The 15,042-nt window shown below is 48.9% G+C and overlaps 1 protein-coding gene across 4 annotated transcripts in view; it reads left to right on the forward strand.

The window, feature by feature from the left end:
• The window catches only part of DUSP29 (dual specificity phosphatase 29), a 37,216-nt gene that overhangs the window by 14,424 nt on the left and 7,750 nt on the right, over nucleotides 1-15,042 (forward strand). For all 4 annotated transcript variants that reach the window (XM_045783620.2, XM_045783621.2, XM_045783622.2 and 1 more), the window contains one exon: nucleotides 9,712-9,932. In XM_045783620.2, the coding sequence (XP_045639576.2) occupies nucleotides 9,712-9,932 (221 nt within the window). The remainder of the gene's footprint in view (nucleotides 1-9,711; nucleotides 9,933-15,042) is intronic.

Here is a 15,042-nt window from a genome sequence, read left to right on the forward strand (position 1 = left end):
CATCTCTGTATCCAGATTCTATGCATTCTACAATGACCACTCAAGTCACTTCTGCCATGAAGCTAGAGTTCCCCAATCCCCGTAGTGAGAAGTTTTTTCTCTGTATATTATATACTATATTTACATTTCCTACAGCTAATAATAATAACAGCTACATTGTGTCGTATACATCTTACCATGTGCCCTGCCCTGTGCTAGTTAACCCTATGAAGGAGGTTCCGTTATTATTCTCATTTTACAAACGGGCAAACTAGGGCTCAGAGAGTTCATCCATTTGCTTAGTCAGTATTTACTGGGCACCTTGCTAGGTGCTGTGGGGGATACAAAGAGGAAATTGAGGCTCAGAGAAATTAAGTGACCAGCTCGAAGTCATACCAACAGTAAATGATAGAATTTATACCTAAACTCAGATCAAGAAAATGTGGTCAATCAGGTAAAGAAGTACTTTTATAGCTGAGGAGAAGAGAGGTGTAGAAATGGAACAGGGAACAGAAGAAGAATGGGTAGTGGAGTGGAAGGAGCGTGGGGTTCGAGTCTTGGCTCTGGCAATCACCAATTCTGTGATCTTAGACAATTTATTTTACCTCTCTTCACCTTATATGGCAGCAGAGATAGGGCTTATTTCATGGGGTGAAGATGAGATGAATTAAAACAAGTAGAGTGCTAGGCACATAGTAAGTAAATGCTTCTCAGTGTTTGGTACGATTATGATTCTGAGAAAGTGTCACAGAAGGGGTGAATTCCAAGCGTGACTCTGGAAGATGCGTAGGACTTCAACAGAGTTCTGGGCAGAGACAGCAGGATGAAGAAATGAATGCAGGTGAGAATAAGCAGGGTGGTTTTTCTGGAACACAGGTGATAAATGTGGTAGAGGTCCACTCTCGGGAGGTCTAGAACTGAGACATGTTTGACCACCATGCGTTCAGCTCAGATTTAGCCGTGCTGCAGTAACAGGTGACCCCAACGTCTCGGTGGCCTACCACAGCAATGGGTTACTTCTCAGGCACGTGACATATCCATGGTGGGCCAGGTCTAACTCTGCTCTACATCCGTGTCCCTCCAGGACTCAGGATTCAGGCTGACAGGGCAGCCCCTATCTGGGATACTGCCAGTCTTCTGGCAGCGAGAAGGGCCGTGGACAATCATAAGCTGACTCAGAAGTGACACGTGCCACTTATGCCCACACATTTCAGTGGCCAAAGCAAGTCCAAGACAAACCCTCATGTTATTAGGGCAGAAAAGCTTGACCTGTCCCTAGGCAGGGTAACACACAGTCCACTCCAGGTGTAGTGGCTTTGGCCAGGTGCTTTTACCACTGTGTGCCTATGTCCTTATCTCTAAAAATGATTACTAAAAAGATTCAAAGAGATATGGAATATAAGAACATTTTGTGTAGACAAATACAAGTATTATCATTATTGCTACTTAGTGACAAAGAAATGTGGGAAGGTAGGTCAGGGCCAGCTTGTGGAAGACTGAATGCCGGCCAAGGGACTCTCTTCAGGAAGCCACTGAGTGTCTTAACAGGAGAGGCAAATTCTAGTTAATAGAGTGCCAGACAACAGGGTGTGATGCAGTGAGATATGCCTGCCTCCTTGACATCTGACCACAATCTTGCTTCCTTCAATCAAGAAAATGTCACCGCCCTTTCAATTCATTCCAACTCTGCCTGGTTGAGCCCCAAAACAAACACACATACGGCCAGTCTAGGCAGGCTCCATAGTCAGTGTGTATGCCCTGCGTGCACCGCGGGGCAGGGCTAACGTCAGCATGGCACAGGGCTTGTCCTCAGCCCTGTTCAGGGTCCCTCCTCGACACCCATTTACAAGGGTAATGAGACTCACAAATGCTTATTGAGAGAGCAATTCATTCCACTGCCAATGCAACCGCATGGAGGCTACGACCCTGCTGACAGCAGGCAGGGCTGCCTGTGTTTCTTGGTCTCTTTGCCCAAAGCAGCAGCAAAAAGCTCACAGCTGGCTCCTTGTGCACAAAGGCTCAGTTTTAATTTCATAGTTGCATTTAGGTTGAACTTTTCCTTTCCTTAGAAGCACCTAAGATTTTTGAAAGGCAAGTATGAAGGCTCTGGAAGTTAGGGCGGTCAGGATCCGAGCGTGAGGATGGATGTCCTGGGGTAGCCAGAACCACTGGCCTAGACCAGTGATGTCTGGGGCCCGCTGGGGACCAGACTTAGCCCAAAGAAGCAGCTCATGTTTTCTCCCTCCTCTCTATGCCCCTCAAGGGCTTCTTTATGGAGACGCAGAATGGCTGAGCATCTGCTCCAAGGCCACCGTGCCCAGTCAAATACTGGTCCCCATGTGGCCTTGTGAACGTCACTCATGCTTTCTGATATTCTATTTCTTTACCTATAAGAGATGGATCCAATGAGTTAATACACCTGCCACTCAGCACAGTGAGTGGCACACCCAGTAAGTGTGAACTATGACAGATCAGGCAGGTTCCTGAAATTCAACTCCCCATGTGCGACGGAGGTAAAGAACAGTCACTGTGCTCTGTCATTAAGGGTTGCTCTGTGCTAAGGGCAGCCTTGAGACAGAAAACACCCCTGGCCAAACTTCTCCCATGGGATGCTATCAGGAACCCAAGGTCAGGTTGGAAGGAAGGTCCCTCCTAATGGGCTTTCTCTGGCTCATGTACCAACCTCCTCCACAGATACTGTCCTGGCCTTCCAGAAACCCACGTGGCCTAAGCCTAAGAAGGCAGAGCCACACCAAAACCCTATCGGCCTGTGGATTTCGGAACTTCTAGAACATTTTCTCAGTCTCGGTTTATTCCAAGGGGATTTACCAAGTGGAGGCCTGGTAACTCTACGTCCCCATGGCTTACCAGCTCAGGGAGAGCAGAATGGATGCCACCACTGAGGCCTGGTGAGAAGAAGCCACAGACAGGAGGGAGATCTGGTTGGTACTGAGTGTGCTGGGTCAGTGGAAGGGGCTGGGCCAGGCCAGCTGGCCACCTATCAGGTATTCTCACCAAGAAGTCATTCTGGCTGGCTCGAGGCACAGCCACCCTCTCCCCACACATTTCCCACAGCTTGGTAGGGGGTCTGAATCTGCCACAGGCGGGAACTGTAGGGTCAGCATGGAGTAAAGCAAAAAGCCTCAAATGGGATTCAGGGCACAGAGTTCAAGCCCCCAGTGCAGGTGGTCCTTAGGTGCTGCCTAGAGCAAAACATTTTCTTGTTCTGGGACTCAGTTTCTTTATTTGTAAAATAAAGGGATGATTTCAAAGGTCCCTTCCAGCTCTAAAATGAAATTCTTTAAGAAATGTGCTATTAAATAAATTAGGCTTTATTAGGTTCAAGCACATACTTGTTTTATTACTTTAAGTCATTCAAATTAGATTCAAATTAGGTTAACCAAGTGTTGCCCTCCAGAGAGCCAGGGACTGGCGTCAATGATGAGATAAGAATAATTCATTGCCTCTTATCAATCAGCAGTCCCTAAATGGGTGCTTCAAAAGTGCTTGAGTATGCTTGAAAGCACTAAGTTTCTGTAATTTAAATATTCTCCCTTTAATCTTATTCACATCTTTCATTTGCTTAGCAAAATCTTTTTTCTTTTTTCTTTTTTTTCCCCTGCAGTCAGCAGGAGGGGAAATATCCTGGCTACTGTCAAAGTGATTGCAAATTCTCAGGCAGGACAGCCTCCCACAGGCTTGGCTGAAGCAGGAAAATTGAGAAATCGCTCTTCTTCCTCCCCACGTCAGCATCCCTGTGAGCCAACGCCACCGCGCTAAGCTGCTCTGTCGCTTGAGTGGCAGGGCCGCTAAGCAGCTCTCCATTTTTATTAAAATGCAGTTGCCTCCAAGGTCTGGCTTTTGGGGGTCATCAACAGCCAGCTGCCTGTCCCCATAAAGCCGGACTCCTCCCTGTGGCCATCCCGACTCAGCCTGAGCATGCTATCGGGGGGTCTTGCTATCTTGTCCTTTCTGTTTTTCTCCTCCCAACCAGACCAATAGCCTCAAAAGCAGAGCCATCTCCAGGCCTCACTTGTAGTCGAGGAGGCTGGAAAGTGAGGTGAAAGCAAATCAGCCAGCTGAGATGGCCCTCGGCCTGTGAGAGGGCCTCTCACCGGTGCACACAGCTGCACCCTCTCCCCACCAAAAGAAGGAACTAATTCAGCCTTAAGGCACCAAGCAGAGTTAACCCTTGACTGGCTTCTCCAGGGTGGGCCATGACTGCTTTAGGACAAAGTGAAAACACAGCCAAGGTTCACAATTTAACAAGCTGAATGTTAATGGAAAGAACTAGAAAACCTGGATTCTGAACCTCCAAGTACCAAAGGTGACTTAGATACAACCGGGCACCGGTCATGGGCAGAGTGAACGGGGGGACCGGGCTGGACGTTTCCAGCTTCTCAGCAAGGGCCTCAAGCAACATCAACTACTTCCTTTCATGGGTAGCAAAATGCCTGGTCTAGTTAATAATACAACATCATTTCTTAGTTCTAGGCCTCCCAGTATTCTCTTTCCCCTTTTAACCTCCATCCCCGGGGCAGATGAAGAGGTTTCTAACAAGAGTTAAAAATGCTGGGGCCACCTTATACCTTTGAGTAGCCAGTGTCTCCGGAGAACTAAGGAAAACATCAATAAAATCATGGTATATGCTTACTTATTAAAGGAATATATGACATATTCATTACCAAAATTTACAAATGAAAGGAAGAAAAATTCTCTATAATCCCCTTACCCAGGGATAGCCAGTGGTAACATTTTGTTGTACATCTTTCTACTGCTTTTTTCCCTTGAATTTATCTTTTAACCTTTCAAAGAAACTAGAGTGCTGCATCAGTTTACAAGAATCTTGTAAGGAAAGTACTGCCAGAGTAATTGGTTCTGTTTAACAAAGGAAGAAAACTGGAGGTCCCAGAGGGTCGGCTGTTTCAGCTCGTGCAGCAGTGTGTAAGCTTACACACTGCACCTGTCAGCCCCGTGTGTTTGGAGAGGACTCCAAAGCAAGCAGCTTCCTCATCAGCATGTAACAAGAACACCCAAGAAACCAGAAAGCCAGCGAATCTCCCTTTCCTATCAGGGGAATTGATGGAGATCAAAAGCTAGAAATGTGCCCGCTGTTTTGAAATCCACCTGCAAGGGGCCGGGATGGTCAAGACTCCAAAGGAGACGGTCCCCATCAGGGTCATGCCCATGAAATGACACGAGGCCACAAGTGTCAAACACACCAGAATGAACAGGATGCCAGACTACAGTCAGGGGCAGGAAATCGGCGGGTCCTCACAGACACAAGGGTGTGGAGACCCGGCCGATCATTAGCGGCCTTTCTTCAGTGCCCAGTGCAGAATGCTGGCAACAGGGCAGCAGCTGGTTTCCTGCCGGAGGGAGCTGGGGGAGGGCTTGTGGAGATGTAGACATGTGTGTCCCCCAAAATGGGCTTTTGGGCAGATGCTGAGGTGTTTGGGCTGGGAGTCAAGGGGGCACCGAGAGGTCTGGAGAAGTGGAATGTCAGGAGTGCTGCCTAAGGAGGCTGCTTCCCCAGGAGTGCTCTGATTCGCAGTTCCTCCAGGGTGGTGGGTTGAAACAAGCTTCCGGGAGGAACTTCAGAGGGGCTGGAAGGAGGCTGGGCCAGGCCAGATAAGGAGGAAGGGAGGGGAGGTCTCGGAATGAGGAAACTGGTCCAGACCAGAAGGAAGTCATTTCCCTGGCCCTCCAATCTAGAGTAAGAACCCAGAGCCAGGTCAGAGGTTTCACAGGGAGAGGAGACAAAGGGAATTGGGTCAAAAACAGAGATAACGGCAATGTTCTTCAAAAGTAAATTGCGTGAGTCCGACGAATGTGTGAGAAAATTTCCAACCTTATTGCTGAAAGGAATGAAAAGGAGATATCTTTATTTATTTACTTATTTTTGCCTATGAAATTAGCAAAGAATAAAAATCAGAATGTAAAATGAGCAAGCTTTCTGGAGGATAATTTAGTAACACGTATCAAATGTGTTAAAAATGCTCATACCCATTGACCCAGCAATTCCACTTTAAAAAAAAACAAACCTCTCCTAAGGACATAATCAAGAGATGTGCCCAAAGAAATACAGCGAAGTTGTTCATTTATAGTGTTTCCTATAATACCTGCCACTCCCCCTTCAGGAGAGAGATAAAGATAGAGACAGAGCGAGAGGGAGAGAGAGGAGACAAAGTCCAAAAATAGGAGCTGGGTGAGGTAAAATTGAGATTTCCCTGCAGAATGGAACAGCACACAGCTCCTGAAGGCTGTATGTTGACAGAGGAAGATGTTTGCAATATATCACCATGTCAAAGTTTTTGAAACTTACATATGGTATCATACCCCAAAACGAATCTCTATATAAAATATATAAATCTATGCATAGAAAAGCAACTGGAGAATCTTACATCAAAAAGCAAAAGACTTTATCTCTAGGGGTAGAAATATAGGTGATTTTTCTGTGCGTATGGGAGGTGGAATCTGGTTTTCACATTCTGCACTGGGCATGTGTTATTTTTATAATTAGATGACATATTTTGATGACATATTATTCTTTAAATAAACAAACTGCTTATATTAGGATTTAATTTTTTTTTTTTTATTAAACCTCCAGAAACTAAGGCTCCTGCATCATCTAGGTTCTAGAGTAAATTCCTAAGTCTGTTTTTCTCTGGAGCTTTTCTCCTCAGCAGAAGCACATTTTTTAGTCTCTCCCACATAACATATCTAAGCAGGTGGGCCTAACATTTAAGAAAACCACAGTACAGGGCTAGGGAGCCCCCTCTGACCCACTCCACTCCCAGGAATTGCTGAGCCAGGCATTTGGGCCAGTTGGGGCCCTGTGTCCGTCACAGCTGCTATGTACCAAGAGTGCTAAGAGTTTCTCTGTCTGCAGACCCCCATTCTGCCATGGATACTCTTCTGAGCTCTTAACTGGACTGAGTGTCAAGCTAGGGGGAAATCCCCAGAGCGGTGTGTAAGGACACCCACCACCTCCCTTTCCTGGCTCAGGCAGCCAGAGCCCATGAAAACCTGCAGTGGGCCTCAGACACCCAGCAGGTCTGATTTCCCCAGGGGCCCTTTTCTCTCCCTCAGACACAGCTAAAGCCAGCTCTGTAGGCTGACTGTGGAGGTGTCAGGCAATGAGTCTTGTCACATATCTACCCTGATCCTTGACCCCCTAAGCAGCAAAGTGCAAACTGGTATTTATTCAAACTGCTGTTTGATCATGTTGAAACGCAGTTGCTGAACCCAGAGAGAACAGTCTTTATGGTGGGTAGGGACTTCCTGTCAAGGACAGTTAATTTTCATTTTTCCACTGAGCTCAACCTCAAAGTGAGGTTGACTGCTACTCTGCAAGATGGACTGCATTAGTGGAGGCTTTAATTGAGCGCAGATCTATGTCCCAAAAGCATAATGTTTGTTGTATACATACTTCGGGACAAGAAGAAAAATGAAAAACAGGTCTTTCTGAGGAAAAATTGAAAGCAGAATGTAGTCCATTGTCAGGATGGCAACACCAAAGGCCAGCTGGGGGGCTTGGAGGAACTCTCCACCATCCCATGGCTCAGTTCCAATGGGCTGTTTGCAAATGTTTCTAAAAGCTCAATGCCTGTGTTTGGGTCTCTCTTTCCCAAACACTGGACTCCATCGTGGTTCCTCTCATGACTCCAGGAAAACAGCAACAGACGAGGGGCTCTTGGCCAAGGGGCCATGGCATATGTTTCCTGCCACAAGGCTCCTTTTGGCCCAAGGTATTGATCAATGTTGGCATTCAATATGGTGCCTCTGTCTACATCCTTTTATCAGCGACCTTGAGATGAGCCCTCAGCTGGAGCGCAATGCTATTTCTGGCCTCTTATTGTTATGGTTCCAGACCCCTTATCTCTTTCCTGAGCTATAGAACTGGTCTTTGTGCTGTTGAGGGGAGATGTCATCTTAGAACCTAGTTAGGATCTCCCCTCCTCAAACACTATCAAAAGCTGTCCTTGAGCCCCCCAAATAGAGATCTAGGCAGTTCCATGATCCAACCCCACACTCCCTCTCCAGACCTTTCTCTCCCCTTGTCTCACATCCTATGCTCTAGCCAAATCAGCTTCCTCCTCCCTGTCCCCTTCCCTATCCATCGGCAAGGTCTGCTGTGACCCCACCTGCTCCAACCGCCTTCCTGTCTTGGCTGTACAACTGCAACAGCCTCCAACAGAGCTCCCTGCTTCTATTCTGTCCCCGTCTCCAATCCATCTCCACACATCTCCAGACTGATTTTTTAAAAAGCAAACAATGCTCACCCCTTTCTTCAAACCCTCCGTAGAAAGGAACACCCTCAGTGTTCCACCACACTGACAGTAAAATGCTAGCTCTTCCCTATGGCCTAGAGGGTCCACCATGACCCGGCCCCGTCTACCTCTCCCACTTGCTCTTGTGCCACTAGCCCTCTTGCTACTAGAGCCACATGTGTTTGCATTCTCTTCTTAGCCCTTGCTGTATCCTCAGCCTGGATGAGACATTCTTCCTCCTGCTCTTCCCCTGCCTAGCTCCTCACCCCTCAGTCTTAGCTTAAATACCACCTCCCAGCAAGGCCTTCGCCAACCACCTTACCTAAAGCAGGACCACAGCCATTCGGTGCAGCTCGTACTGCTATCTGAAATTGTCTTCTTTCTTTCTTTGTTGTTTATATGCTCTCCCTATGAGAATCTGTGCTTCCCAAGGGACCTTGACTAACCTGTTCACTGTTGCATCATCAGCACCCAGGACAGTGCCTGGCACACAAGAGATTCTAAATCATTATTTGTGATAAATGATTGATTACAGGAAATAATAAACATTTCCTGAAGGGCCTTCATTATCTCCAGCCTCCACCCCTTGGGCTGTGCTACTTCCTTGCCCTTGCCTCCCTCTTCCCCTCCATCACCAAGTGCTGACATTTGTAGTAAGGCAAACTCAAAGGGCCTTTGCCCAGGAAGTCTCCCCTGGCCCCTCTAGACATAAATAGCTCCTGCTGCTTCTGACAGCCTGCCTCTGCCCTATATTCCAAGACCACCTACTTCGGTAGAACTTTATTCTTTGTTCTTGGAAATTCTTGCCTAGAAAGATAAGGCTACAAATCAGAAAATCACAGTTGGCTCCAGGAACTTCCTGAAATGAACTCAAACAATAGACAGCTCAAATAGCTCTCCTCAGAAAAATGCTTTGCCCAATTAGGCAATGATTCACCTATCAAAGCAAGAGTTCTATACTGTGTTCACCACCCCTGTGGACAAAAATGTCAAGAATTTTGCCCAATCCCAATCAATTCCTTGCACAGAAACAGCATCTTAAATCATTCATTCGAGCCCCAACCCACCAAACCCCACAAACATCTAGAAGGTTCAGAGGAGAGGCCTGCTCTAAGGCTGAGATGAACAGGTTTTCTGGTGGCCTTTAGGGGATTTGGCAGGTGCCAGTGCGTAGTGTCTAGCACCAACTCTTCTGTAGCTGGTGAATGATGAGAGTGAAGGGACCAATGACTAGCTCACCTACCCCACCCTTCATTCTCTCCCTTCTCAAAGCGGCGGAACTGGGAACATGCGCCAAGGGGTCCGTTAGAGCAAGGCTTTGGACTGGGAAGTCCTATTTCAGTGACTAGGCCTTACTTCGGAATCGATGGCAGAAACTCACCGGCAGCCCCCGAGTTTCCTCCTGATCCAGGCAGGCCAAGCCACCACGCAGCCAAGCAGCCTCTCCCCTTGTGCCCAGGGCGACGGCGCTGGACCGCTACCGGCTGCAGAAGGCGGGCTTCACGCACGTGCTGAATGCGGCTCACGGCCGCTGGAACGTGGACACTGGGCCCGACTACTACCGCGACATGGCCATCGAATACCACGGCGTTGAGGCCGACGACCTGCCCACCTTCGACCTCAGCGTCTTCTTCTACCCGGCGGCCGCTTTCATCGACGCTGCGCTCAGCCGTGACCACAGTAAGAGAGCCGTCACCCTCGGTAGCTCGACCCCAACAAAGCTGCCTAAGGCCCCGCCCCCGCCCCACGAAGGCCCACCCCCAACCCATGAGGCCCCGCCCCTCGCCTTGGCTGGAGGCGGGATCTGCGCACTCTCAAAGCCTGTTCTGCGGTCGGGGGATGTGTGTGATTGAGCTGGGACTGTCTGAGCCCCAGGAGGCTGGGAGCCACACCGAGGGTGTTGCTAGTGGGCTCTGGGCCTTGATTGCCACTGTGAGGAATCGGGATCGGGAGGGTTCAGAGGAAAGTCCTTCTGCCTGAATCCCAATTTCCTAAGGCTCACCAGCAGTCCTTGGAACAGCAGGGACGTCTGGATGCCCTCAGACCTGGGACTACAGCCCAAACGCTAATTGTGCCTGGATCCAAACCTGACTAATAGCTAGGGGCTTTAATGCCAGAAAACCTTCAGGGAGCTGACTTGACTGGGAATCCATTGAGAGACTTCAAATTCTCCTGCCAACCAGCCGAGCCCGTGGCCTCCCCCAACTCTCCCCGACACACACACACACACACAGTCTAGTGAGGCCTCCTATAGAAAGCTTACAACCTAGCCTTCTAAGTGTCAAACTGTATTTGAGAATCTGAGTTTTGCGTCCGTGATGTCCAAGTTTCCAAGGTTAATTATCCATTTTTAAAATCACAGTGCTAGTCCTTGCACTCAAAATGCAGTTTTAGCTGTTTTAATCCAGGTAAAGGCTACAAGGCTCTTTTGGAGAGAAGCGTTTGGCTTAGGTCTGATTTGAGGTAAAACAATACGTAGTTATTGCTGCAAGGGGGTATTTCAGGGGCATTTCATAGAGGCCAGAGGGACTTCTACTCCCTACTCTGTGCTCTGACTTTAGGCCCACTTGTGGTACCTCTTTATGGGGCCATCACATAACTCAGGGTGTCCAGTTACTGAAAGCCTTCCTTGCCACATGCGGCTGAGATTACGAGGCTCAGCGACTGGCTGATGCCTGCTTGGGGAACTTGCAGTCTGCTGCTGGGCCCAGGCAGAGTCCCAGACCTTGATGGCTGTCCCTTGGTGGTCTTGGCCCCACAGCTAGGCACCAACAGTCTGTCATAATTTTGGTTCAGAAAGCAATGTCGCAATGAAAAAGAAAAACACCTCACAGAGCTGAAGGGCTTCTATTAGGGGATGCCTCTGATTTCAAAGTCATGCTTTTATGAGACTATTTATGGACCATCTTTGCATTCTGCACATTCTGGGTTTCTAAGCAGTATCGAAAAGCAACTGCACTCTGACTCATCAACATGAGGTAAAATTCACCTCTGATTATTTGAAGTTAACCGAAAACATATTTGACAAGAAAAAACAAAAAGCTGCCACAGCCCAGTCCTTCGGTTTCTGTTTAATGTACTCTTTCGCCATTACTGTATCTCCAAACTTTCTCTTAATGGAAGGGGTCTGGCAGGCCTTGGAGAAGACAGGGTGGGGTTCAAATTCACGCCATACAACTTACTAACACTGTGATTTCTCTAAGCCTTGCTTTCTCAATCTGGTGATGAAAATATTTACCTTGAAAGGTTATAATGAGGGTCAGTAACCCACACAGAGCACTTAACGTCGAACCTGGTGCACAGCGGGTTCTCAGATGTGTTTGATAAAGAGAGGTCGTGCACCATGAAACACATAACCACACTAGCGTGTGTGCATCATAATAATGAAGTTTCCAATCCCAAAAGAAAAAAAAAGGAAAAAAGACATTCCAACTTTGAACTAGTACAGTGACTCACATGACAGCTTGTTTCAGTTCCTGGCACACCATTTTAGGGTCCTCAACCCTCTGCTGAGTTAGGAAAGAATGGGGCCGCAAGTCATATGTAGGCCTGGGGAGATCGCAGAGCACTGATGAGATGTCAGGCTGGGGTGGGACCCGACTCCTGGGTCATATGTTTGAGAGCACCTAGCAAAGAAAAGGGAGGGTCAAGTGAGAAAAGTACGTGCTCAAGTCTGAAAACATGCAGGGGCTAGAATCAGTGGGCGGGGGTGTGGGGCTAGACCAGTTGGCTGGGGAAGGGGAGCAGTGCATGACCTCATGGCCAGGTGGGAGACTGGGGTCCCTTCTCAGTGCCTTTGCGCTTGAATATCTTCAAGTCTGGGGCTCAAATCAAATGTGAACCCCGCAGAACCTGGCAGGGAGAAGAAGCTGGACCGCGTGGGGGGTGGGGAGGGCGTGCTTGTGGCCAGGTGGAGAGTCCCATATACTCTCCAAGGGGGCGCCTGCTACTCAGTCTCAGCCAACATGAGTCTTGTGAGAATCAGTGCAAATGGGGTAGATCTGATTTTTCGGGAAAAGTCTTCAGTCTGGATTTTAACGTGAAATTGCCCAATTTTTAACTGTTGGCAACACCTTGAAAATTTCTTAAAATACTACAAAGGCCACACAAAAGAAATCCAGTGGCTGTCCGTTTGTAACCTAGGCTGAGTCGTCCGAGTAACGAAATAAAATGCTCATTAGCCAGCAGTGGCATTGTTGCAGGCTCCATCCAATGGGGACGGCAGGTGCTCAGCCTTCATGGGGCATGCGGTGGGCGGCATGGTGGGTCTAGTCACTCAACGGAAGTCTAGGGGACACGACTCGAGCATATTAGAGCCAGGCTCCCTCATGTGCTTCTTATTATACTCGTGATGTAAGAGGTGTTGATGGACAGCCTGGCCCGAACACAAGGCATCTCTCTCTCCCCTCTCTTGTCTTTCCTGTCTTCCTTGGCTGGTTTCAACCGAGGGTACACTGTTTCCCTCTGCTGCCCCTTGCGTGCAGTCTTGCTTACTCTTGTTGAAAAGCCTTGCTCATGGTGTTGCAGAGCTGTACCCGTGCCTGCTGTGAGCCCCATGGGACCCACCCCTCTCCGGTCCTACCCTGACCCATCTCTTCCGAAAGAACTTCCCAGACAACTGTAGTCACCCTTGCAAAATCTCAGAAATAAGCTAGTCCGGTGTCTGGCCCTTAGAGCTGGGGAAACAGAGGCCCAGAGAAGCCAAGTCACGTGCCCAGGGTCACAGAGCTAATGAGAGGCCAGCAGGAATTCTTTCTGTCACCCAGGCCTCTCAGAAGAGTCCTGTGCCCTTATTTTGAACATCCAGTGACTTCTCTGTATAAGAGGTCACCAAAAATCATGAAAGGTGAGGCACGCCAGCTGGTTATAAGATCTGAAATAGCTGAACGTGTCATTCTTCAGCCGAGAAAGAACTACGGACAAAATACTGCCGCGAAACCCCGTTTGGACGGCCTGCACCGCTCCCGGCGTGGCCGCTTCGGAGGCGAAGTCACGCGGTTTTAATTTACGAAAGCCCGGCGCAGATACCGGGAGGCTCTACGGATCAGGTTTTAGTATCGCCACTCTCCTTTTGTTCTTTCTTTCTTTCTCTTAAACAGTCCATAGCCTGCTTTTGAAGCCTTCTTAAAATCTACTATGGATAAGGCGGGTATGAACCCTGGCTCTCCGGTGTTTCTAAGCTTTACCCAGACCAGACTGTCAGGGTATTTTAAGGGTCCCCTGCCCCACGGCAGCACACGCAGCCCTGCCCCCTCGCAGTTCAAAACACCGCATGCACCCTTTTCCAGACGCCTTCCACATACCCAGAGCTGTTGCAGGGGGAGTATGAACCCCGCCTCTGCGGGGTGCTGAGGAAGGCAGGTGAGTGAGAGACGCGCGAAGAGCATTCCTCCAACACCAAGGAAGGAGGTTGCTTATGAGAGAACACACCTGGCAGGGGTGGGGTTGAATTGAGGGTGGGGGTTGGTGGGTCTGGTGGGTAACAGGCATGGCCTGTATATCTGATTTCAGTGACGGGGCCTATCTTTTGGTCACCAGTGAAAATGTGCAATTGGGGACTAACAGAGTTCTGGATATGGGTTTTCTTTATATGATTGTGGGACTTTACCTTTTGGTAAAGGCTAAGGCGAATTATTGCATTGAAATCACCATTTTTGAAACATAGATTGGGACCTCTCAGTGCATCATAGAAATCAATTTAGTGGGTGCAACCAGCATTTCTTTTAAGAAAATGAATAGATTAGAAAAGAATTGAAAATATCAGCATGTATTGCACGTAGTAAAAGTTCCTATTACCTTGTGGAACTTTTGTCTGATATACACACACTTGTGATGCCACCAGCATCGAAGATCTCCGAATCGGCATCAGGTAGCCTGGGTGCGAATCACGGTTCTGCCACTTCCCAGCTGTGCAGACTGGACAGACCAGCTCTTTGCACTTCATCTCCCCTGTAAAGCGGGCATGATCATTGTATCCACCACATCCGTTTGCTGTGCCGATTGGCTGTGGTGAACTATGTACTTAGATTCGGGGGTGAGGTGAGTAAGCTGTGAACCGTGGTGTGCTGCAGGGGGGTGCACTGAACTAGGAAATGCCAACCCCGACAAAGCTGCCTTCGTGAGGGGCCCTTGCCCTGGCTGGTGTCTAACAGAGAGCCTCCCAGCGTCTCTGGTGTGGGCCATGCCCGGAGCAGGCCCCATGCAGCTTTCCTTGCCCTTGCCCTTGTCTTTTTTTTTTTTTAAGATTTTATTTATTTATGTGACAGAGAGACAGCCAGTGAGAGAGGGAACGCAGCAGGGGAGTGGGAGAGGAAGAAGCAGGCTCCCAGCAGAGGAGCCCGATGTGGGACTCGATCCCGGAACGCCGGGATCACGCCCTGAGCCGAAGGCAGACGCTTAACAACTGCGCTACCCAGGCGCCCCCCTTGCCCTTGTCTTCTGAACCCTCCTGGGAGCGTGCTCACCACCCCACCGGACGCTGGACCCCAAGGGGTGGTGCTTAGCTGAGCCACGGAGCAAAGAGGGAGCAGTGCCCTGGGGGTGCCGAGACAGGCCCTTTAACCCAAGGGAGACCTACTGAGCTCACAGGGCTGATGGCATTAATGCTGCTTTTGTAAAACCAAAATTCAGCTCCTGGAGCCTCTGCCGGAGCCAAGTGCGCCGTTCCCTCCCTTCCCCCTTTCTCTTCCAACCCCCTCCATCTCCCTTCGCCCTTTTTCTCCCCTCCCCTCCTCCCACTTAACAGACTTCAGGCTCCCAAAAGACTTAATGAACTACAGCTTTCGTCTGT

This window comes from Ursus americanus, chromosome 6 (assembly GCF_024610735.1).
Source record: "Ursus americanus isolate L20-20 chromosome 6, mUrsAme1.1.p, whole genome shotgun sequence".
In the NCBI taxonomy this organism is placed as follows: Eukaryota; Metazoa; Chordata; class Mammalia; order Carnivora; family Ursidae; genus Ursus; species Ursus americanus.